The 24,135-nt window shown below is 39.0% G+C and overlaps 1 protein-coding gene across 2 annotated transcripts in view; it reads right to left on the reverse strand.

Moving 5' to 3' along the window:
* Positions 1-2,087: 2,087 nt before the first annotated feature.
* Positions 2,088-24,135, reverse strand: part of CEMIP2 (cell migration inducing hyaluronidase 2) — a 37,205-nt gene continuing 15,157 nt past the window's right edge. For both annotated transcript variants that reach the window (XM_050913160.1, XM_050913159.1), the window contains 17 exons: positions 22,275-22,484; positions 21,683-21,888; positions 21,029-21,098; positions 18,193-18,321; positions 16,439-16,527; positions 14,381-14,512; positions 13,842-13,877; positions 12,963-13,118; positions 10,582-10,759; positions 9,875-10,090; positions 8,940-9,148; positions 8,198-8,383; positions 6,807-7,026; positions 6,103-6,201; positions 4,781-4,929; positions 3,924-4,030; positions 2,088-3,165 (listed from right to left, as the gene is read on the reverse strand). In XM_050913160.1, coding sequence (XP_050769117.1) covers positions 2,969-3,165; positions 3,924-4,030; positions 4,781-4,929; positions 6,103-6,201; positions 6,807-7,026; positions 8,198-8,383; positions 8,940-9,148; positions 9,875-10,090; positions 10,582-10,759; positions 12,963-13,118; positions 13,842-13,877; positions 14,381-14,512; positions 16,439-16,527; positions 18,193-18,321; positions 21,029-21,098; positions 21,683-21,888; positions 22,275-22,484 — 2,589 coding nt within the window. In that variant the 3' untranslated portion in view covers positions 2,088-2,968. The remainder of the gene's footprint in view (positions 3,166-3,923; positions 4,031-4,780; positions 4,930-6,102; positions 6,202-6,806; positions 7,027-8,197; positions 8,384-8,939; positions 9,149-9,874; positions 10,091-10,581; positions 10,760-12,962; positions 13,119-13,841; positions 13,878-14,380; positions 14,513-16,438; positions 16,528-18,192; positions 18,322-21,028; positions 21,099-21,682; positions 21,889-22,274; positions 22,485-24,135) is intronic.

Raw genomic sequence — 24,135 nt, forward strand, 5'->3', positions numbered from 1 at the left:
TAACGCATTACATTAGAGCTTTAAACTTGCCTTCCTTTCTCTAGCCCAGTGAGTTTTTAATTTCTTTGCTGCAGAATGACACCCTTTGAGTAAGGAATGGAAATCAATCTATTTGTAAACAAAGCCTGACCATGAAGAGGCAATTACAATGCCTTTTAGACTGGGTTTGGGGCAGAGATGCCTCATTTTTAAGATCTCGCTGAGTTTCAGACATGAGGTGAAAAGCGTGTGGCTCAGCCGTGCAGGCTGTGGCAGCTGGTGCACTTGGAAAAGAGAGGCTAGGGACATTGATAATTTTAACTGCACACAACCACAGCGGAACCCGGGCTAGCAGCCACCTCTGGAGATGGCCCAGGACACTACATGTCTTAAACCACGGTCAGCTACAGCTGCTCTTCCACAGATGAAGACTCTGCAGCCTCTCTGGCAATCAGTTCCCATGGTTGACCACCCACTCAGTAAAAGTTTTTCTTCTGTTTATGTGGAAATGCCCGCATTTCAATGCGTGCCCACTGCCTCTTGTCCTGTGCCACTGGCCACCATCGAGAATAGCCTGGCTCCATCTTCTTTACACCCCCACCAGGTAGTTACAGACATGGATAAGATGCCCTTGAGCAGATAACAATACTGCACTGGCCCCCACCAAGCTGAAATGACTCTACAACTCAGTCAGCTCAGACTTTAAGATGACAGACTTCAGAGACAGGCCCATAACTTCAGTCACTATTAGTGTCTCCTTTCCCAGTATTCCAACTTGTCTCTGAATGAAGAGTAGGATACGGTCCATAAACTTCGCAGGTCTGTTGGTGTTTGAAATAAACTAGTTTATAGTATTCACACAACGTACATTATAAAATTACTTGATACAAGAACAGAAGAGATCCAAGATTTTATTGCCTTGTCAGATGTAAAAATTTATTTATGCTATTTATCAAGTGTTTAAATTTATACAAAAGACAACACTTCAACTTCAGGTCCAATTGTCCATCAGTAAGCCCTACATCAGAATACCCTTGACACTTCCAAGTACAATTTTTACAAGATGGCTTAGAACAGCAGAATCTCATAAATAATGGCCAACTTCACAAGCCTGAAGGTCACTACCTCATTGGTATTTCCCTGCTGAGCATGACCCACAGAACAGCAGAAGTCTTAAAACCATTTTAATCCCCAAACACTATCACTACTGCACTCAGAGAATTTAAATCACTTGGCCCTGCATCAGTAACACCAAACATTATAGCTAGTCTTAAAGATTTACCACATCTCCCCCTAACAAAACGCCCTTTTTTTTTTTTTTTTTTAACATTATAAGAGAACTGTGCATCAAAACAACTGCAAAATACACAATCATCCATTTGGCTTGGTTTTACAATAAAAATAACATCAGTTATCTATTTGTTAACTTCATCTCTTGTGTTGTGCTCCTTTCCCCTCCCCTCTCACTTAGGAAACTACACTAGACCAGGCAGTTCAATCGTAGCACTGAGGTAGCATATTTTAATTGAACAGAATAATAGGTCTGCTACTGTGCCTCCTCTCCTTTAAAGCACAAAAAAAAAATCCCCACAGTTTTTCAACTTCTTTGGAGAAGACAGGCATATAGTTCATTTCCAACAGCCACTCCATTTTGAATTCAAAGCACAAAGCATATCTGAATGGTAGATACATTATACCAGCTAGAATGAATGAGAACATATACAAGAAGAAGGAACTATGTCAGTTTTATTAGAACTATGGTTACATTTTAGCTCTATGGCATCTATTGTTCCCTATTATGAAATGCATCTTTACAGTCTCTGAAATTTAATTTCAAAGACTAGGATCCTGAAAAAGGGCAGCTGTGCCTCAGTTCTTCTAAATGATTTTCACACTATCTGCAGAAAGGGTCAAATAATTGCAACAAAACCAAAAGAAATCAAACAGACCTCAATAGGAATTAGCAACATGAGTATATTAAAAGAATCAAAGTTAAGGCAAAAGATGTAACATGCCTGAGTGAACTGAGAGCACTTTCCATTCACTTAAAAGTTAGATCTGGGATAGCCTTTAAAAAAAAAAAAAAAAAAAAAAAAAAAAAATCACTGAAAGAGGAAAAGTTTAGTTTCATAACAAATTGAGAATAACAATATCTCAGCTTTGCCCTTCTGGCTAAAAGCTTTAAAAGAAAAAGCTGAAGTCAAGCTGTACCCAAGACTGCAGCCTTACCACCCAGACTGTTTACTGAAGTAACTCTTACAGACACCTGTATATTTAGGGGTGAATAGCAAACAGTGACCCCAAAGAACGGTAGTCATTTTCTGCTCTGTATGCCATGCTGGTACACACAGCCTTGTTAAACTCTGTTGCATGGTACACAATCCTGATCCAGCCCCAGGCTGGATCTTTGAATCCCCCCTCTCCATCTTTCATACAGCAAAGCAAAAATTTTACTGCAATTAAAACCCCTTGAGTCAGCTGCATGCATAGGGGAAATGGGGTTTTAACACCTTGGAAAGCAGACTGAGAATGTAACTGAGCTGACTGCTAAATAAACCCTCAGGAAAACACCTAAACAGCTGAGTGAAAACACATAAGTTATAATGACCAATTCAAGCTGTTTATGGAGACTTTAATGTTAATCTTTCAAGTAATCCAAGATGCACTCCAACACCTGTTATCAAAAATTTAAGGCTTTTATGAACACCCTCTTACATACAAAAGGAGTATTAAACAGAAGGAACTTGTTTACAGTAAATACAAACATCTGAAAAATCTCTGAAACCTGTTTATACAAATACTAATAAATTCTTTAACATTTTGTACAACTAGAAGGTGCACAGATTGGCATTCAAGCGGTCAATGCTGGCAAACATCTGTCAGACAATAACATGATTTACTTGGATAACAATATAGTTTAAAATGCCATAAATTAAAAAATAAGTTAGTTCACATTTTTTTTCCCCAGCTTTTATGTACATCTTAGTCTTTAATGAGATTGTGTAGCCTTCTTCAGAAGCTCGAGGTCTTTCCGTCGGCTTTTGATTGCTCTGGCACAGCCATACTCTTCCAGTTGTAAAGGGATATACTTTTCTATCTGAACGAGCCCATGCCCAGCAGGACCAGTAAACAGCTTAATCCAGGATGGCTTGAAGTTTCCTCTGAAGCCCAGAAAGGCCAGGCTTCCTGTGACAAAAACAGCTCAGTGTTACTGAACCAGCCAAGCCTGTCCAAGCACAACACAGGACTGGTTGGGAAGGGAATGGCACTCTCCCCTGAAATCCTCCCCCCAAATTATTCAGGACATTAATCCACTCTCAGCTTCACGTGCACCTCGCAAGGAAATCTTGATTTGCAATCTCCTTTTTCAATATTCAGTATTAAATAGTCTGAAATCTTCATTAGAAAACACAGCTATCGGGACAATTATAAAACCTGCTTTCTCAGTCAGGGCTTGTGCCAGGGCCCTGAACGAACAAGAGCTACCCCATGTGGCCTGTAATGTGATCATCCCTCAAAATACCACCAGCTTCTCATCTCTACCTTCAAATTTTGTTACAACGGGAAATACTAGCCTGTCACAGGAGATTGTTCAAGAATATACTTGCTGGGTGAGGCACAAAATACAGGCTGTGGGGAAAAAAGCCTGGGCATCTTTTTCTGTAATCCACAGGCACAAAGAACTGCTAGTCACTTCTCTGCTTGCAACAAGCTTCACACAACGCCCTTCGGGGCAACAGGAAGGGTTTTCTGCCCCATCTGCTGAAGGGCTGCCCATTCCCCCTCTCAACAAGGGCTGAAATGCAGCAGCCCACGCCAGTGCAAACTGGCAACCATCCTCTGCCAGCTCCATCCTTTCCACACACCCCCTGAGAAACCCACCACGCCAACATAAACACACAGACCAAGGCGGTGTCAAAGAAACGTGCAAAATTTCCACCAACCGTTGCTCTGAAGATAAGGCGGCTTGGCTGTCCCCAGGGACATTAAGGCTTCTGATAAATTATTAGGAATTGCTACATCACCTCTTGTGCTCAGTAGAACAATAGACCTGCAGCAGAAACGGTGCAGAGACGGCAGCTGTCACAAACACAAAGTTTTAACATTCTCCTACATGCTTTTACAGCTGGCTGGCCTCATAGTCCACTTGCTTAAGAGTACTCATGCCACATCATTTCATGACATGGAAATAGTCAACCCTCTCTGAAAGCAGTACCTAGAAAAGCACCCATGTAGAATTTTTTTTTTTAAGCTGACTTTTAAATTTAACTTCAAAATCATCGGAAAGTGTTACTTAGATGTAGTTTAATATTTTGTATCAAAAAATCAAGTTTAGATATTGATCCAAAATTAGAATATTAGAATTCTGATTTTTCTGATGCTAACTTTTTATCTTTCTTTAATGATAAGCAATTTTCTCCCTAGATAGGGAGAGAACAGTATGATATCTTGTCACTTAGATCTTGTCAGTGTCCTTAAGTGACCTTATTAAACAAAAAGTTATTTTAAGCAAAGGAGTGTTATTAAATGATGTTTAGTTTAAAAAAAAAAAATTCTTTTTGTGGTGAAACACAGGCAACACTGGAAAATCGTAACTGTTCAAAATTTGAGTTGCTTTGTTTTCTCAAATAAGGCTAAATTGTCTGTTAAAATGCTCCTATGTTTCTCCTTTCCCCTCAACTTAGATACACGTTTTGCTCACTTTCAGTGCTCCTGTATAGACATCATTATTTAAATCCTCGTTAGAAAGCAGAGCTACAGCTTAGAGGACATACTGGAAATAAATGGACATTACACATACCTTTGTGGAATTCCAGATTTCAAATATCCATCTACATGCTTAATGTCTACTCCAGAAAATAATTTGTGTCTCAACACTGTGCCAATGCAGGCATCAACTACAACAATAAGTATACCATTATCCTTGAAGTACAACATAGTGTCATTGACCTGAATGGGAGGGGAAAAAGAGAAAAGAACTTTTTCTTTCTTAAAGTTAATATGAATCCAACAGCAATTCTACTGCACCCAGTGTTAATCTTCATCTAGTTTAGACACAGTGGTGTACTCATTTCCTTACAAATACTTGCTTCTCCCTGGCATCTCTTCATTTTCCCCCTTGAGGGGAGGCTTTCAGTAGGACTTCTGAAATTACATGGGAGCCTTCAGTCCCTGGCTTCTACAAGGAGATCATACATTCCAGGTGACTTACTACGTGCCTTGGTCATTGCTGCTGCTTTGGGAAGCTAAAATTCAGATACTGAACCACCCGGACTTCTTGGCAATAGTACAATTAATCTGTCTCTGCAGCAGCCCAGTTCCAGCCCAGTTTCCTCCTACAGAGCACTCTTACTGCTTTGAGTATGGCACACACATTCCCATAGAAGTTTGCAGCTGCTAAGGTTACGCTGCTCACATGCCATTTGTCTGTCTAAATAACTCAAGAGTTTTACTATTTCAACAAAGCTAACACACTGACATCGCAGAATGTAAGCCACATACAGACTTTAAGCTTTGTGGTGTGAGGATGTCTGCAAATGCTATTTCAGCATCACATGCAAGTCTCCTTCAGCATCTGAATAGAAAAGTTAAAGTAAACTACTTTTTATACAGTATCACATCACTAGGCTTAATCAGGACCGCATCAGAACAAATACAGAAATCTCTATGGATTCTTTAGTAATTGTAATTTTGAAGGAGTTTAAGCAAAGCTTAATGGCTTGAATGACTCATCCCATTAACTCACCAATCTGTTAGCACAAAAGCAATTTCAACAACATGGATTTAACTCATAGGTTGTTTGGCTTTGGGTTTTTTTTCCAAAGCAGCCATCAATAAGTGTATATCCATCCAGATTTCAACATGAATCTGAAGATTTTAAACTCTCCCTTACTGGTACAATTTTCTCTCCAGCAGGAAAGGATTTGAATACAAAACAGAGCTTTGGAGCTTCATTTTCTGAGGTTAAAATATCAGCTTTTTGACTGGTGTTTAAACTATGAACCAACACTTTTCATTCAAGTGAAGAAAAATGAGGTCAGCATTATGTAGAGCTGTACAACTGTTGTAATACAAACTGCTAAAAAGAAAGATAGTTAGAAGAAAACCATAAAGAATACTTACAGAAATAAATGCTTGCTGACCTCCGCTTAACTCTCTTTTACTAGATGAATTAATCTGCACAAGGAGGTAGTTTTTGTGAGGATCACTGGTGAATACCATCTGGATATAAAACAGAACACGTTAAGTACACATATCCATGTGTCTTCAACACTTTATCATGCCAGACAATTTACAACAGACCGCCCATGCTCCAAAGCAAATGCATCAATTTGTCAGTGGCATTATTTATGGTACTAGGAATGCTAATAAATATCATAATGTATAGTGTAACCCATTTTATTCCTTACTTTCAGTATTTTTCTGAGCTTGTACAGCTAATGGATAATGCAATTTCAAGTTCATGCTAATACACAAAGATCCAAAAAAGAAGAGAGAAGGTTGGCCAATAGCATATAGATCTCTGCAGTAAAGCCATCCTACACGGAGTACAGACAATACCGTAGTACAAGACATCAGATCTACCTATGTCCCTTCTCTGTAGCACTCAGTGAGAAGTGAAGCAGTATTTTTCAAAGAACAAAAACTGAAAACCTTTGTGCTACAAGGGACTCCCCGCCTTCTAGCGTACAGGAGATGAACAACGTGACCATCGCAAACTGGTAGGTGCAGTATTCTCTGCTCAAAGACTGAAATTCTGCCTTAAAGCAAGTAGACAGCAACACCAACTATACAGTTCATGAAAGTTTTTGCTTATTTTATTTTACCTGAGTTGTGCCGCATTTTGTACATGGTACAGTAGTTTTTACTGGCATCCGCTTTATGACGGTTGGTTCTCGGTAGTGCTTTGGGTAAGCTTTTGCCATGCAGTTACTGATCCCTTTTGCTGAATCTTTGGTCACAATCTTGATCCTTTCACATCCCTGAGATGAGCAATAACTGTGACCATCCCTATTATATTTGGCTTGAAGAAATAAAAACAGTAATCTACACAAAAGGGGGAAAAAGAATCTAGATCAATTGCTGGAAAGATAGGTATTTATATTAAACCTTCATAATTTTCAGAAGCAGAGAAACTACAGTATTCACTTCACATTGTTCAAACTTTTTCAAAATATTTACAGTTTACTAGAGTTAGGAAGTCTCTACTGACATATCTGAAATTCCCAACAATTAAAGGAGACATCATTATGAATGCATATGCTTTGAAAAGAACAGTCACTCCTCAAATCAGTAGCTTGCAGGAAACAAAAACCAAACTGCAGAGCATAAATGTTTTTTTTGATCATACATCTTTGCAGATACCCAGCAGTAACTGTTTGGATATTCAGCTTCACCCACCAGCACTGGACAATGTAATTGTACTGTTGCAAATACCTGGAAATGCAATTTAGGGCATAGTGGTCATTAATGTTCACAGTACACAGAGACTGGTAATTCTTCTATTATATATTTGACTGTTACCACTGTAGCTCTTGGACAAAAGAAACATAAATGTCTTTTCAAAAGCTACATTAATCTCCATATTTACTACAGACAGACAAAGTAGCAGATAAGGCAACAAAATAAATAAGAGAACAAATTATAAATTAAAGATCAACATTTGCAAAACACACAAGTGATGTATGTAGGACTTATTTTACTCAAAGTTGACCATATCTTAAACCTCTCAGAAGGATCTTGGTGGCCTCTGTCAGAAATACTTTCGAAAGAGACTAGGACTTTCAAGTACTTTTGAGAAGGCTGAAAATGGATTAGGATTTTCAGAAATATATTCTAAGAATGTTCTTAGAACAGAAAACTTCTTGGAAATTTCTAGAATTTTCAGTTTAACAAGGCGGCACAAATTTTCTTTGAAGACTTAGAAGTTACTTCCTGAAACAACACTGCTCTGCAGCACGCCAGATACCATATTTTCCCCAGGCGTGGGGTAGGAAGTATCTGTGGCAACTGTGGTGCTCTTGGAAAAGTATTTCAGTGACAAGCACTGTATTTTGGAGATTCAAAGTCACATAAAGTATGCTTTCAAATAGGTTTTGGGCTCCTTCACAACAGCTTTCCTCTTATGCAGGTGTCTCCATCAGTTGCTTTTAACATTATCAAAACGGACATTTTAAGGTTAAACATCTTCCAATAGGGTCAAGTTACAAGGAGTTACCCAGTACTGTTGTCAAAGTAAAACTTCTTGTCTGATTGATTCTTTTCGAGCTCCATCATTGAAGATACAGGCATGTAGCGCTCTACCTTGCTTGACAAAGCAGATGACCGCCTTTGAAAGGTTTCCAATACTATAACAAAATCTGTATTCGGTTGATAACAAAGACCAACACGAATCCAGTCATTCCTGAAAACAAAATAAAATGTATGATTCACTGTAGGAACAGTTTAGATGACAATATACAGCAAACATCACTCAAAAAAACAAGTAACAGGAACACAAAAAGCTCCCAAATGCTCAACCAGATGATCTTTCTTCACCTCTCTACGCAAAGTATTTCATTAAATGCTATAGTACATATATACACTACATACAAATATATAACTTTGATACTCTCAGGATATATTTGATTTTATACTTTAGACATTTATTAAGTTTATCTGACAACAAAATCAAGTATGCTAAACTATTCAATTCCAATTCTGTTTAACTTCACTATTTGTACATTTTCTTCTCCAAAGGATTTTCCTTAAAGAGACTGTACTGGACAAAAGTTTAACTTTATGTGCAGGTCTACTGCTTAATCTCTTGCTTTTCATACTTTAGTATTTGTAATTATGAAAAAAACCCAACCCAAGATCCAGCCCTACTGATGGTTGCAAACTCTCATGCATCCTAATCCTGCAGGACATCTCTTCCGTATTGCCTTATTGATCAATGACAGGAAAGAAAGTAAACATACTTGTTGAAGTTAATGAGATAAAGATAGGTGACGTTTGGAGCCTTTCCATTCCAATGTATTGTGTAGCCCTTTTGGAGCATCACTACTGGCTGGTATTGTTGAAAGACAGCTCTCTGATTAATACCTCGAAGAACCATGGGATTGGCTGGGTATTCATCTCGTACGATAGTCATAGAAAGATTCTGTCCATTCCAGGTTTGGACATAAACCTATATGATATTAAGGAAGATGAAAAGAAAGAGGAAAGATTTGGACACTGTGCAAAAGGAAATGAAATAGTGAAGAATAATCAGTACATTATTAGCCAAAATGCTGCAATTTGATGTTCTGAGTTACACAATACACAAATATCTCCTGAAGAAGAGCCCTATTTGAAAAACTATTGTAGATTTTGCCCATTTTACAGACCAAAAAAGGGGAGGGAGGGGGAAAAAATATATATATAGAATCAGCTATGGTACTTGGTCAAACTCATATAGAAGAGAAACCAGAATGGGAATCAAACTTGATTATGTACAACTTATGTTGTATTCAGAATGTGGTATTTAACAGCTCTGTTAAAAATAAAGAAAAGAAATAAAAAGCCCCTTAAAATCCACTCTGTGAAAAAACAGACAGACAGAACTCCAGTGGAAGAAAACACCTCCAATACAAAAATGTTTTAGCCGACAGGGCTGCAACATAGAACTCTTGGCATGCATACACATTTCGTTTTACCTTGCAGCATCTAATACTGTACTCCCAGTTTGTGTGCTGAAGGGAACACGATATACACAACTGGCTGAAAAGTGTAATATGCACAAAAGTATTTTTAAAACATCAAAGAATATTTAAATCCAAAGATAGGTAATTTTGTAGTTCTTACACTCCCCCTGCCCCTACAAGTTGTTCATATTGTAGAATTGCCCCCAACAGAATACTGCAAGAGAACTAGCCTGTGCATAGGTCCCACTGCAAACCACTCCACTCCATTCTGTAATATTAATGCATTTGGGGTGTTGAATCAAGTAGTTATCCATTCTGCCCACATAGGTATCCTTGTAGTCAGTCACTGAACCATCTAGATCATGGAATATTGAGTTCTTGTCACCATCCAGATCTCCTTCTTCAAACCAGGGACCAGGTTTTCCAAAGAAGGCTTTCAGAGAAACCTGGCAACAACAATTAAAATATTAATATTTTCCCCCAGGTGAAGCACAGACTAACACTTGCACACCTGCAGAAACACAGGAATTTGTAAAAGTTGATTAAAAACCTTATGGCAAGGACAGTAGAATCTTGCAAAACAGACATTTTGATTTTTAGTAATAGGCTCAGGCCACCTCTTGCTTCTGAACAGTGTTAATATCTGCAACTGAAAATTCATTACTAAGGATATACCAAACCTTACAAAAATCTCCTTTCAGCTTTACCATTAGCCATGAAAGAGATCATTATTGCAACATATTCTACATCTCCCTTGGTATTATTTTTTGCTCAGGAGACAAAGGATACACCTTGGGTGACTTCCAACCAAGAGAGAAACTCTGGAGTAGGGATGTATGGAAAAGATGACCTAGGGCCCTTGGATGTTTATTTTAAATACAGCAAGAAGAAAAGAAAGCCATTTGCAAGAATAAAAGAAAACTTGTAATAAACTTACATTTGGACCAAACTTCACAAGAGAAATGTTGTTTTTGGGCGTCATCTGCCATGGATTTTTCATCAAGAATCCAACTGCACTGGTAAATCTGTCTGGAGTTGGCACAAAGTTTTTGAATGTGCACTTGGTAAGGTGAATAGGTCCATCATAAATTTGAAAGCCTCTGATTGGAAATGTCCTGTTAATGCAAGCAAATATTTATAGCATCCTGTAACAAAACCCATGATAAGCCTGAATCTATGTCATAAATACATTTCCTCTCAGAGGAATCAAGAAAGCAACATTAAAAGAATGACTTGCAGGTTAGATCTTAGTAAAGGAAATCTTGTTTCTGCACTTATCTAATGAGTCAAAAAAATCCCCCACTTTTGAATTTTCCTGTTAGAAGAGCTATCACTGTCCATTCACAAATGTGCCACTTTCCCAACAGGGGAAATACAGCAGGACAATAATATCACCTGCTCTTTAATTTATCATGGCAACTGGGAGAAGTGCCCATAGACTGGAGGAAAGCAAACGTCACTTCCAACTTCAAGAAGGAACAGCCAGGGAACTGCAGGCTGGTAAGCCTCAGCTTGGTCCCTGGGAAGGTGATGGAGCACCTAATCCTGGAAACCATTTCAATGCACGTGAAGGACAAGAAAGTCATCAGGAGTAACCAGCATGAATTCACCAAGGAGCAGTCATGCTTGACCAACTTGATAAACTTCTGTGATGAAATGACTAGCCTGGTAGCTGAGGGGAGAGCAGTGGACACGGTCTATCTAAACTTCAGTAAGGCTTTTGACACTGTGTCCCATAAGATCCTCATAAAGTACAGGCTGGACGAGAGGACAGTGAAGTGGATTGAATACTAGCTGAATGATTGGGCCCAGAGGGTGGTGGCATGAAGTCTACTTGGAGGCCAGTAAGTAGTGGTGCACACCAGGGGCCAATACTAGGTCCAATCACATTCAACATCTTCATTAGTGATCTGGATGATGGGGCTGAGTATAGTCTCAGCAAGTTTGCAGAGGGCACAAAACTGCAAGGAGCAGCTGATACATCAGAGGATCGTGCTGCCATCCAGATAGACCTTGACAGGCTGGAGAAACAGGCAGATGGGAACATCATGAACTTCAGCCTGGGGAAGTGCAAAGTCCTGCACCTAGGGAGGAACAACCCTATGCGCCAGTGAAAAGGACCTATGGGTCCTGGTGGAAACTGAGTTGACCATAAGCCAACAATGTGCCCTTGCCGCAAAGAGGCAAATGGTATCCTGGGCTGCACTGGGAGAAGTGTTGCCAACAGATCAAGGGAGGTGATCCTTCCCATCTATTCAGCACTGATGAAGCCACGCCTAGAGTGCTTGTCCCCAGTACAAGACAGACATGGAGCTACTGGAGAGAGTTCAACGAAGAGCCACAAAGATGATTAAGCGACTGGAGCATCTCCCATAGGAGGAAACATCGGGAGACCTCAGACCGTTCAGCCTGGAGCAGAGAATGCTCACGTGGGAATCCCATCAATGTATAACAATCTCTGAAGGGAACGTGCAAAGAAGACTGAGCCAGGTACTTTCCAGTGGTGCCCACTGACAGGACCAGAGGCAATGGGCACAAGCTGAAAAACAGGAGGATCCTCCAGAACATAAGGAGAAACTTTTTCACTGGGGGGGTGACTGAGCACTGGCACAGGTTACCCAGGGAGGTTGTGGAGTCTCTATCCTTGGAGATACTCTAAAGCCACCTGAACGTGGTCCTGGACAACTAGCTCTAGGTGGCCCTGCTTGACCAGGGGAGTTGGACAAGATGACCTCCAGAGGTCCCTTCCAACCTCAACTGTTCTGTGATTCTGCTCAACTAGACCAAATACCTCATATATCACCGCCACATTAACTTCTTCCCTCTAAATGGCTAAGCAGCAAAAAACCAGGGCAGCCTAGACCTACCTCACCCTTCTTTCCTATTCTGTGGCAAGGGTAGGACTCGGCACTACGTTAAACAAGCATCACAGCAAGCCAGAGACAAAAGAAAAGGATCACGGTCACAGATTGGGATTGGTCACAGACTGTAGTCTCTAGTCCTAAACTGACCCTTGAAATCCTTTTAACTGAAAGCTTTTTCTTTCTCTCTTCCAGGCCCAAATGTTGTTTAAGACTAAGGTTTCATGGAAGTAGGATAACTTAAATCACTACAGAGAAGTGACCTGTGGTAGCATCAGATGAAAACTGACTCAGCAAAAAGGCAAGAGTGACACAGCTGCACACAAAGTGTTAAAAAGAGAGCTTTACCTTCAATAGAGTCCTAATCTCTCACAGCTCAAGCAAGAAGGGTGTTTACATCTGATACAGAGAACATTTCTTGTGTAATTTCTACTTCCTTCACTCATAACATACTTACCGATTTCTAGGCAGAGTGCGCGTCTTGTTCTCTATTCCTCCAGTTCCCGCATATTTATTTTGGCCGCCTGGAAACCCATAATTCTTGCTCTCACCTATGAACAGTGACTCAGATACCTCCTGGCTGGCACCTTCATCCTTTGGGAAGCTCCCATCACTATCAAAGCAACATCAGAGATAAGCTTTTAGCCAAGACTCTCCAGTAGGTGAACGCATGGAGGCAGTCCTACTTTTATTTCTGTAACAGTCCTCCTAAAGCAGAGCAGTCTAGACTTCATTTACAATACACAGAACAATAAATTTAATCATTAACAGTATTACAGGCTAACTCTGTGAAATGCCAGCAGAGAGCTGAGCATTAAATTTTCTATCTCCCTTTGTAGTGCAGCACTCTTTCTTTTACAGCCCACTTTTGCAATCCTAGAACCAGTTTTTCTTAACCTAAATGGCAGCAATTTTGGCTTACTACCCAAGTTACTTGATTCTTTTTTATTAGAAAGAGACCCTGCCCCCTCTAAATGTTCATCTCCTTTCTTTTCCATTAGTCACTTTCAACTGTTCATGAGGAAAATCAAAACTGCCTAAGGAATCATACAATACCAAAAATACCTGGATAAACATAACCCTTCTGGTGAAGAGGCAGCAAATTGTGGTGTAAACCAAGCACAGGTTGAATTAAAGCGCAAGCTTTGGCAGCTGTGTCAGTTTACAGCCTTTATAACATCATCCGCACCACTGGAAATAGAACTGGGCCCCAAAGTGAAGCTATAGCTGAAGCTATAGCCTTATGAAAGTCTACCTATTAATTTTAACAGATGGATGTATATTTTCTAAGCTTCTAGGCAAGAAAAAACAGAAGTGATTAACATAAAGTACTCACCTAGCAAATGTCAAACCTATTCCATTGTCTGCAAACCTAAAAGAAAGTTTAAAGCTTCAGTCACATTTTCTGGATTATCCTACAATAAGCTACTGTAAGAGCACGTCGTGCTATGCACTGAAAAAAAGCCCGAATTTTTCTGTTAATGGCATTTAGAACCACCACACACTTAACTCTTACAAAAATGTTGCTGTTAAAAAAAAATTAAGTAATTTTTTATATATTTTAAGCAGGAACATGAGAGCTTCAGGGAAACCATATATACCTCAGTATAAATTTACTGTCTCTACCAACTGTTAAGACTTCTTTTTATTACAGAGTTTCTTTTTGCCATTTAAGGCAAGTTCTCATCTAATCACATATAAACTTGTTTCATTTAAAGTAGTGAGATGGTGTGAAAGCGGTTCAAGGTATTGAGAAGTTCCTTAAGTTAAGCATCAATCTTCTCTTATAACCACCCTGTTGTAATGCACTTTCACAAACAAAGCTTCAGGGGAAACTTCTTAACAACATGCAGCTGTTCGCTTCTGGATACCTACCCAGAGTTTTGAATGAGGATATCCCCTCCTCTGACCCAGGCCCCATGATCATTGTTTTTGAAAGAGATTAATCTGTCAATCAGGGCAGCAACTCGGGGTTTTTCAGGGTCTGCATCTTGATGGGGTCGAAATCTGGGACAGATAAAAACCCAAACGGTCAATATAAGAATATTGTTTGTTTTACACGTGTCATATATGTTGGGCTGAGAGAGCCTGGAAGATAAACACTCATGCTCATCTGATGGGCAAAATCCACTCTGCTTCATGTTTGGAATGACAGAAGCCAAAACCAAGTGCATCTCTAGCTCTCTAGTTCTAGAAAAGTGTCTTTGGGGTATAATGAAGCAGGAACATAAAACTTACCTTTTCCAGTAACTCTCACAGGCTTTTGCTCAATCTCCCTGAGTTTCTTTAGCTGCAACTCACCTCCTTTTATCCCCTTGCTTTTTCTTTTTGCCCTCCCCAAAATAATCCCTCTCCACTTGTCTTGCAGCATTAATGTGGAAGTTTGATGGAGGGAATTAAAGCTCCTTTGAAGGATACACAGGGCTGACATGCACTATACAAAAAAAGACTGGAGGTTTGTCTAACTGCTCCTTCAAATCTTTCCAACTCTTCTAATGTTGAGGAGTGCTCCTTCTTTGAGCACATCTGAGATATTTCTCTATTCCATCCCAGACACTCCGCATTGCTACCAAGATGGTCTCATACGGTAAGTTATGACTGGAATCTGTTTTAGACAACAGGAAGAAACAGCCTGATTAAAGATTGGTGGGAGCTTTCACTTGATTATCCCCAAGATTAAAAAAATATTACAAAAATGCATTTTGAGCAGGTAAAGATATACATGCCCCTTATCCCGATCACCTTGTAGTCTAATTTGGATCTGCCCTGCCCCCCCAAGGGGACGAAGGGGAGAACGGGTGAATGTTTGTTTTTGACAGTCTCAGGCTCCTATATTAACATTTAAACTCCTTCAGTTTGGTTCCATGTACAATGATTAGTGGCCTCATGTAGTTACAGAGTGCCTCATTACTTCTTTGGCTGCTGTGAAACATGAACCCCATCTCCTGCACTGAGTTCCTCACATCCTCTGTTGATGCCCTGTTAACACACTACAGGTTCTCACAGGGCATTTTGCCCCTCATATGTTCCTCTTGACTACCTGTTATGACTGAGGTAATCCACAAGGGTTATATAGGTTTTCTGTCAAACCTTTGAACTAGCGAGTTCATTTCCAAATCATGAAGTATCAAGTATCACCAAAATTGGGAACTTCCCTCTCTGCATCTGCAACTATCACTTAACTATCCTCGTGCTAAACATAGGTCAATCAGAAATAATCTTATGAACTATATTTTCAGTCTTAATGCTTAGTTGTCACAATAAAATGTTGATTGATACAGTTATCCAATATTGTCAATTTACCACTATCCCAGGCTATTTTATTTGAAGTTCAGGACAAGGCTAACCAGGCACAGTATAAACTGGAATCTTCCTAGACTCTCCATTATTTTCTCTCACTTTGTAAACCAAAGAAAACGTGGTTGATTGTACTATCTCTGCAAATCGCCTTCAGTAAAACTGTACGACTGAGCTATGATCTCCAAGTCTACAAGGTACAGCAGGAAGCATTCAGCAGTATGAAAGGCAAGTGGATGTATTACTTGGCTCTATTAAGCCTTTTTCTAACAATTATTTAAAACTGAGTCATAAATCAGAAGAGCAGATTTTAAAGTAAGACTTTACCTTCAGCAGCAATTCCAGAAAATACTTTAAGCATGACAGTAGAGCATGTTTAAAACGATGTCTTCTAAGAGGCTGAAAACTACCCTGAGCAAGGGCTCAGAAGAAACAGCCTGCTCCTTTAAAGCACACCATGCTCTGTTGTTCCCAAAACAGACGAACAAATGAGGAAAAAGAATCTATATGAACTTGTTGTTCAGTTATTATTTATAAATAATTCTATTGTTTTAAAAAAGTTTTTCCTCATGTGAATATAAGAGCAATCTCAGAACTTTGCCATTTTTTACTCACTTGAAAGACAATATCCTTTACCTTGCATTGTTGTCCAAACAAAGATATTCTCTGGGATCATCAACGCTAGCATTAGTTGTTTTAACACCCTTATCAATGAACAAACCAGCCTGAAACAAGCAAAAAAGAAAATTCATACTATCCAAAACTAAACATTAAATTTCTAAAATTTAAACTTTACATTGCATTCAACACATATATTAGAAACTCTTAGATCTTTCAGTTTGGCCTTAACTGACATATTGTCTAAGGGCAAAACAGCATCTGTCTATGCTAATTTGGGCAGAGGAAAAGAATTGCCTGGGATTTAAAAAAAAAAAGTAATGGAAAATCATTAAAGTTCATTTCACATTCCTTTCACAACATCGAACTATTTGAGGTTTTACACTTATTTCCAGATGCTGTTCTGGAAAATCTGGAAGCCAATCTTGTGGTGAATTCAAAATATTCTCACAAATGGGGGAAAAAAAAAATTCCACTGTGAAAAATGCTCTGTATTTCACTTTAAAACTAGACTAACTTCACCACTGAAGCTGATTTTTGCCCAAGCAACCATCAACTTCAAACTCAATAATCCAGTATGAAATAATTTACCTGAGAAAACAGAAGCAGAATGAAGCACTTGTGTTATTTAACCTGAAGTACATACACAAATATCTGCAGCTACTTTCACCTCTGATCCAAATTATGATTACAACTGGGTAGTGCTCCTACACGAGTAGAACCTGAGACCTGCTAGTGGAGTTTGCTCTTTTAACATGGAATTTTAGGACACAAAGTGCTACCCTTGTGTAAAGATAATATGAGCCATACAGCTGTGAAACCTTTTGCTTTACAATGCACTTTTGTATTCAGTATGTTTTAATTCTAATCTGAACAAATGCCCTACAGTTCCAAACACACTGTTACCACAACTTCTATAAAACAGTGCATCTTTTCTTGGTATCCCAGACACCCAACTGCCCAGTAAAATCAGTTTCACTTGGTAAAAAAAAAAATCCAGCAGTGATCCTGAACTTTATTAGGTAAACTTCAAACACAAATAAATATTTAAAGTTAGGTGGCTTTGTAAATGTTGTTATATTTTTACATATATATACACACTCACACAGATCAGCTACATTCCAAATGAAATCATTAATTTAAGGACTTTAACTTCACTTAGCTGAATGTGGAAAAGATACTGAAGTCACATTAATAAAACAATACTGAATGCCTGTATCTAGGCTGAGAACCCTCTAACAAAAAACTGTTGCCAATGGCTGGGCTCCTGAAGGCAACCTGGAAGCTTAATCTCTAGTCAGAGACTGTGCCACCACGTGCAAACACCCTGAGCTACTGTACATCAGAGACTCAGAAAACAAGTCACAGCTGTTCCAGGAAGCTATTAGACAAATCACAACTGTAATAAACTTTGGTGCTTCAAGGGTCAGCTTTCTTCAGAGTAGAAAACAATGCCATCAGTAAGAGCAGCATCTGACATGAGATGCTGCATCTGACGTGAGAAAATGTATTTCTTTAGAAGTATTAATTGATTTTAGTTGTTTGTGCCTTACGAGGATATTAAATGCAGCGAATACTCGAAATGTGGCAAGTAAGTATACACGTGCTGGTTATACACCATTCTACAATACCTAGATAGAATCATGCAGTTCAAACAGAGCATGAGTCCATCACCTAACCAGCTTAAAATGTAAACAGACAGTCCTAATACAGAATAGTGACAAATAAAGAACTTCAATTTTTTTTTTTTTTTAATTGAGATAATACATTACCTTAAAATTAGAATGAACCCTGTTGTTATAGAAGATTCCTAGGGGTGTAAGCTCTGACTTGGTTTCAATGGCTAAACTATGAGAATCTCCTGTAGCAACCCTGTGGAACAAATACCATATTCCAGCATCCTGCAGGTAAGGAGAGAATGACATTACTTATAAGTGAGTCTGATACTACTATCAATATTGGATATTTTAAGGAAGTAAGAACATAGCCCAAACCAACTGTGCACAATGGAATATGTTTTTCAAAATAAAGTCTCCAAGTAAGTAGAGAGTGAGAAAGTAGAAGTTTGCAAATAAGGCTATATTCTACTGAATAATATGCACTAAGAAGTGTTTTGGTTCTCAGTGAAGCCATGTAACACCACACATTTAAGATCCTCTAATATTTCAAACCAGAAAAGTGTCAGAGTTAATGTAATTTTTGCATTTCAGTTATATTTCGTCACACACACTTCATTTTCCTTTGTTTACTAGTAAATCATACCATTTACAGTAAAATACTCAAAACCCCTCCTCTCCTCCTTACTGTTACAGTCTGACTAAGGTTTGTTCATCTCGGCTAACATCAGAATTTAATGACACAGCCAAAAAACCCACAAGTGCTTTCAGAAGAAGCGAAAAAAAGCACATAAGAAGTCTGGCCAGTTCAGAGCACTGTGCCAATAACATGCAGTAATAATTTCAGCATCTGTTCATTTTCTCCACTTCTTCAACATTCCTGCTCTTAAAGAAGCTGGATTTATCTGCTAAATGAGACCCATAAAAGTTCCCCTTTCAACCAGATCTGGGTTCACAGGAGGTGGCATCGTGACAGCAACTGCATAGCAGATACCTACAAACATGAAAAATTTTGCCTGACCACACACTCTGTGCCCTTATAAAATAAAAAAATCATTGCATAAGGCACATTAAAGAGTTAAACAGTAGCTAAAGAAACACTGCATACTGCGTGCTCCATCTCATGAAAAATAGTCATCATCCTCCTGTTCAAGAAATGTGGATAAAGCCAATTCACTCCATCTTGAAAGATTTCATGCATTTCACTCTGAGAATATACTCATTTTCCAAACAGTCCTGGAAATTCTGCTTCTCAGTAACATACTCCCATCCGTAATGATGACACACTTAGACATTTCTGGTGATTAACAATTCCAAAGCAAATGTGGATGTTCCATTAATAAAAATACCAAAATCTTACTTCACATATAATTAAGTACAGCTCTGTGCTTGGCAGACTCAAGTAATTTTTATCCAAAACACATCCTGATGCTTGGAAAAAAGTTTAATAAACTTAAAGCTCCTTGCAAGCATTCAGAAAAATGAAAAAAGTTTTTTCCCCCCTCTCTCATATACAGCTCAAACAAAAGAAACATCTATTGCTGATACACCCTTACAATAGGCTTCATTGTGTAATGAAGGAGCTGGAGAGGGCAATGGAATTATTTTATTTGCTTGTGAATTGTTATAGTTTATACCAGCAAAAGCTCTACAGTGCAGAGTTTGTATCAACACAGTTGAAGTATTCTGTTTCTGAAACATAAGCAGCTGTAGTCCCTTTACACCAATATGTTTATATCCGTGCAAGGGAGGTATATCAGAGTGGCAAAACTTCGTAACATACACAAATGCTTGCTGTGACCACGCATATTCTGGCAACAAAAGGAGGTGACATTTACTGGCATACACTACGGAAGCAGAAAAAGACCGTGCAGGTTTTAAGCACCAGATCAAGGAAGCTGTTTCCTCTAACTTAGCCTGCAATGCTAGAACAAGGTAAAGGAATATTACATAAAGCAGGCAAAATGGAAAGACATTGTGTTGGGAAGAGAAGAATTGGTTTGATTCGGTGTGTCCAGATCCTTCCTAGTGGTACACAGTCAACTAGAAAAGTTTGTGTGTGTCGTCCGTCCCCCCCCCCCCCCCCCCCCCCAAAAAAGCCAGACCACACAAAAAGCAGAACAAAATTTTCTAAAATTTTTTATACTCTAGATATTTCAACTCATTTAAATATTTTGGATCCTGTTCTATTAATAACAGTTTATTATGTATTCTGTGCCTAAGAATACACTGACACACACTCATATTCCGCTTCCAGCGCTGGAGCCTTTGCAACAACAACAAAAGTCTTCCCCGTTTTCCATTCCCCTGATCTCTTCAGAAAAATCCACTCAAAACCATGCACATCTCAGCCTCTCATCCAATATAGAAGCAGAACAGACTCCAGTCCCCTCCTCCACAACATGTACTGAGTAGTTCAGCTTTACTTCACAAGCAGGTGTGACAAGACATTTGCACTAATATAAGGTTCACAACAAGTAAAAACGTATCAGCAGTCACTGATGGGAAACAAATGACTAACAACTGACAATAAAAGTGTTTTAGCTGTTTCTTACACAATGAACATTTTTTTTTTTTTTAGTCATTTTTCGTTCCGGTGACTACAGCTATGAAGACAAATCTTGCAGAGCAGTCACACAGTAAACTCATGACAACCTACAGAAAATACAGAAGCCTTGATATGAAATGCACTAGTTCTTTGGAAATAAAAGGATTTATTTCTACATACACACATTGATACTATTGTCAGGTCTACTAACTACAAAGAGGAAGAGATCTCCTGTGTTCCAGCCAGAACAGATTTTTGGCATCTCTTAAACGCACACCTAGACAAACTCTGCACTTGTAATGACAATACGCTGCCAGACACAAAAAGAACATATTCATGTATAAAAAAGAAAAATGTATTTATTTTTGGCAGTGTAAATGTTACAGGTTTTACAAATACCAGTGGCATGAGTAGTTTGTGTTGAATTACATCCATGTGCCTCACCTGTGAACCTGCTGCTGCATTATTTATAAGATGATTGTTGGGATGAGAAATCCAGAAGGTTGAAACTGCCCTGAAATATTAATCAGAAAGAAGTTATTATGGAAAAGCTCTAGCTCCTACAGAAACCCCCTTCATAACAAGCACATCAGAAAAAGCTAAACTGATGTCTGAAGTCACTACTTCACATATGAAATAAAAATCACAAACCCCCCCACATTTAGAAGTAAAAAATGCTTCTTTTATTAGTTTAATGCACAGTATTTTATTTAATGTTGTTCAGATACTCTGTGCAATGATAAACTGTTTTAATAAGCTTCTACAAGAGATTAGTAGTGTGCAGAAAAACTAGCGGTGACAACTTGAGAATGTGCATGCCTTTACACTGAAGATGTGGCCTTAAAAGTCTATTGAAGGAATATCGCAAGAAACAACAGTCTTCCTACAAAACAACTTATTTTTTCTCTTTTATTAAAGACTAAACACTAGTTCTTTTTTTTCTTTTTTAAATACCACTACTATGTGAACTACATTCAAGGTGTCTGCATTCATTAAATTATACATTAAAATGTTCCCATCTGTATGTTGTCAAGAGATCATCAGCAGCTGAACTGCTGCAGCTGGTTTGCTTTTACTTCTTCACCATGAAATACTCACATGCAGTCTGTGGCTGGCACTGGGACATAACTTCCATACACTTTATCCCTAATACCAATACACATGCTGCTGTTTCTATCTGTAGGAAGAAGAGTGCCTGATTTCGTGACTAGCCCAAGGTTGTGGAACAAAGTATTCCTCTGTTCAATGCCATCTTCCGTGAAGAAACAGTGACCTAGTGTGTCATAGCCAATGGTGTCCTTTATCTGCAGAAATACAAGTTCATTATGTCAGTAGCAATAGCACTTACTGAGATTTATTTGACAAGTACCATCTAGTTTTACTATCTTGGCACAGCTGCAGAGCGAAGCTTCAGTATCAGCAGTTCAGATGATTCAAGCATACAGTTTTATTTATCCCTTACAAACACACTACTATGTCTGGACAGCTTAGCTGCCTGGAAGAATCTGAAAAAACAGAATGGTGAGATCTGTTAAAAATAAGTCACTGTTTGCACGTGTTCATTTATTCGCTGCAATAAAAAAACCACTGCTAAGTATTAAACTTGAAGAAGGGAGGGGACTATTTTTGTTCTAAATGCTCTTCATAACATTTATTTCAACATAGTATGTTTTACTCTCCTTGCACCTACCAGCAATCCATTAGTTGCATGAATAGTTACACATCTGGAAAAACAGTGATGAATGGAAAGACCTTCCAGGTAAGTCTTAACACTATAACCTCCTTTTTCATCCACATCCCCACAAAGGTGAAAGTGAACAGGGTAACTTCCAATCTGCTGCTGGCCCATTTGCTTCAATTCCACATAGGACAGATGAACAGATGTAAAATTCTTCAAAATCTAAAAATACGAGAAGTCCAGAATGAATAACCAACTATTTGCTTTTTAACCAATGGAAATTTAAGTTAATACATCATCTATACCAGATGTACAGAAGTTAGATGTACACAGTTACCACAGGCCAACACAACAAAAGTTAGAACAATCGTTACTGTCTTGCTCTATATCCTGCCTTACTGACGAAAGATGCTGTTTTGTAAGTGTAAAAGCTAAATCTCCATGTGGCTAAAACAGAGCAATTTCCACCGGACATGTTGCCACACTTTACCGTGTGGATGTTACCAGCTGGCATGTAAAATATTCTTTAAGTATAACCACGTACTTTCCAAATAAACACAAGTCACCCACATCAGGGCCTGTCTATACTGAAGCTGTACCAGCGTAGCCCACCTGGGACAGGCTTAGTTGAATAAAATCACAGAATAATACAAATTCAAAGGAACCTGCTGAGATACCTGGTCCAATTGCCAGCTCAGCACATTGCCCAAGAAATACCTCCAGCCACAGAGATGCTCATATGACGTCAATTGGTTCTTCCCTTTCATTTTCCTGGTATCTAAGCAGAACTTGCCTTGTTGAAGCTTGGTCCCATTGGCTCTTGTCCTATCACCGTGCACCTCCAAGAATTGCTCTGGCCTCTCTGAAGCCTCCCCAGTGCCTGAAGACAGCAACGAGATCCATCCTCTCCACCTTCCCCATACAAAACAAGCCTTGTTCTCTCAGCTCCTCCTCACTCATCATCACGTACTGCCACACAGCACCTCACTGGACACACCCCAGTGCATCTACAACTTCTTTGCAACGGGAACCCCAAACTGGACACAGCACTCCACAGGAACTTCTTTATTAAGGAAGATATGAAATCGCCTTCAGAACCACCCAACTTCACAGCAATATTACATAATTCAAAGTAAAAACATAATGGGGCTGTACCAGTAACACAGGAAAGCAGAAGTATTTTCTTCCACCTAACCTGCTACGAAAACAGAAACCAAATGTAACAGCTAAACTGCAAGGAGCTAAGCTGAGAAAAAAAAATTTTGTTATTTCATTAACTTACCTGTACTGGGTATTTATCAAAAATAACCACTTTCATATGTACTTTGTCCTCTAGGGACATTAGTAATATGGACTTCTTTTTTCCCCTCCTCTAATTGCACTCCTAAGGTTTGTATGCCTAAAACACAGAGGGATGGTCAAAAACAGGCATCCCTGAGATCTCCAACTCTTAACATTTAAAAGCACTAATGCAGTCATAAAACTACAAACCAACGCCTCTCCTCACTGCCACTAAGCCTCCTTATGCTACTGTCCCAGCGATCAGTAGAAAATCCAATCAAAACCCCTCAGGCCATTAACATTTGCTAGTGCCTACACTCCCTCTGCTTGAGCACGCAAGATTAACATAAACCGAAAATGCTTTTAGTGCTGAAGTCTAGGTTTGGCAGCAGACACTCAGCTACTCTGAACAGTCTCCTGGGAACAGTTTAACAACTCTGGTGACTCAAAAATGTTTGTTTTCTGTTCTGTCTTCCAGACATCTGAGGGGTCTGCTGTATTTGCGCTATTGTGGCAATCAAGGTCATGCTTTGCAAGATTCACAGCTTGTCATTACCTTCTTTCATCACATTATCTTAAACACAAAAGAGTG

This window comes from Gymnogyps californianus, chromosome Z (assembly GCF_018139145.2).
Source record: "Gymnogyps californianus isolate 813 chromosome Z, ASM1813914v2, whole genome shotgun sequence".
Lineage (NCBI taxonomy): Eukaryota > Metazoa > Chordata > Aves > Accipitriformes > Cathartidae > Gymnogyps > Gymnogyps californianus.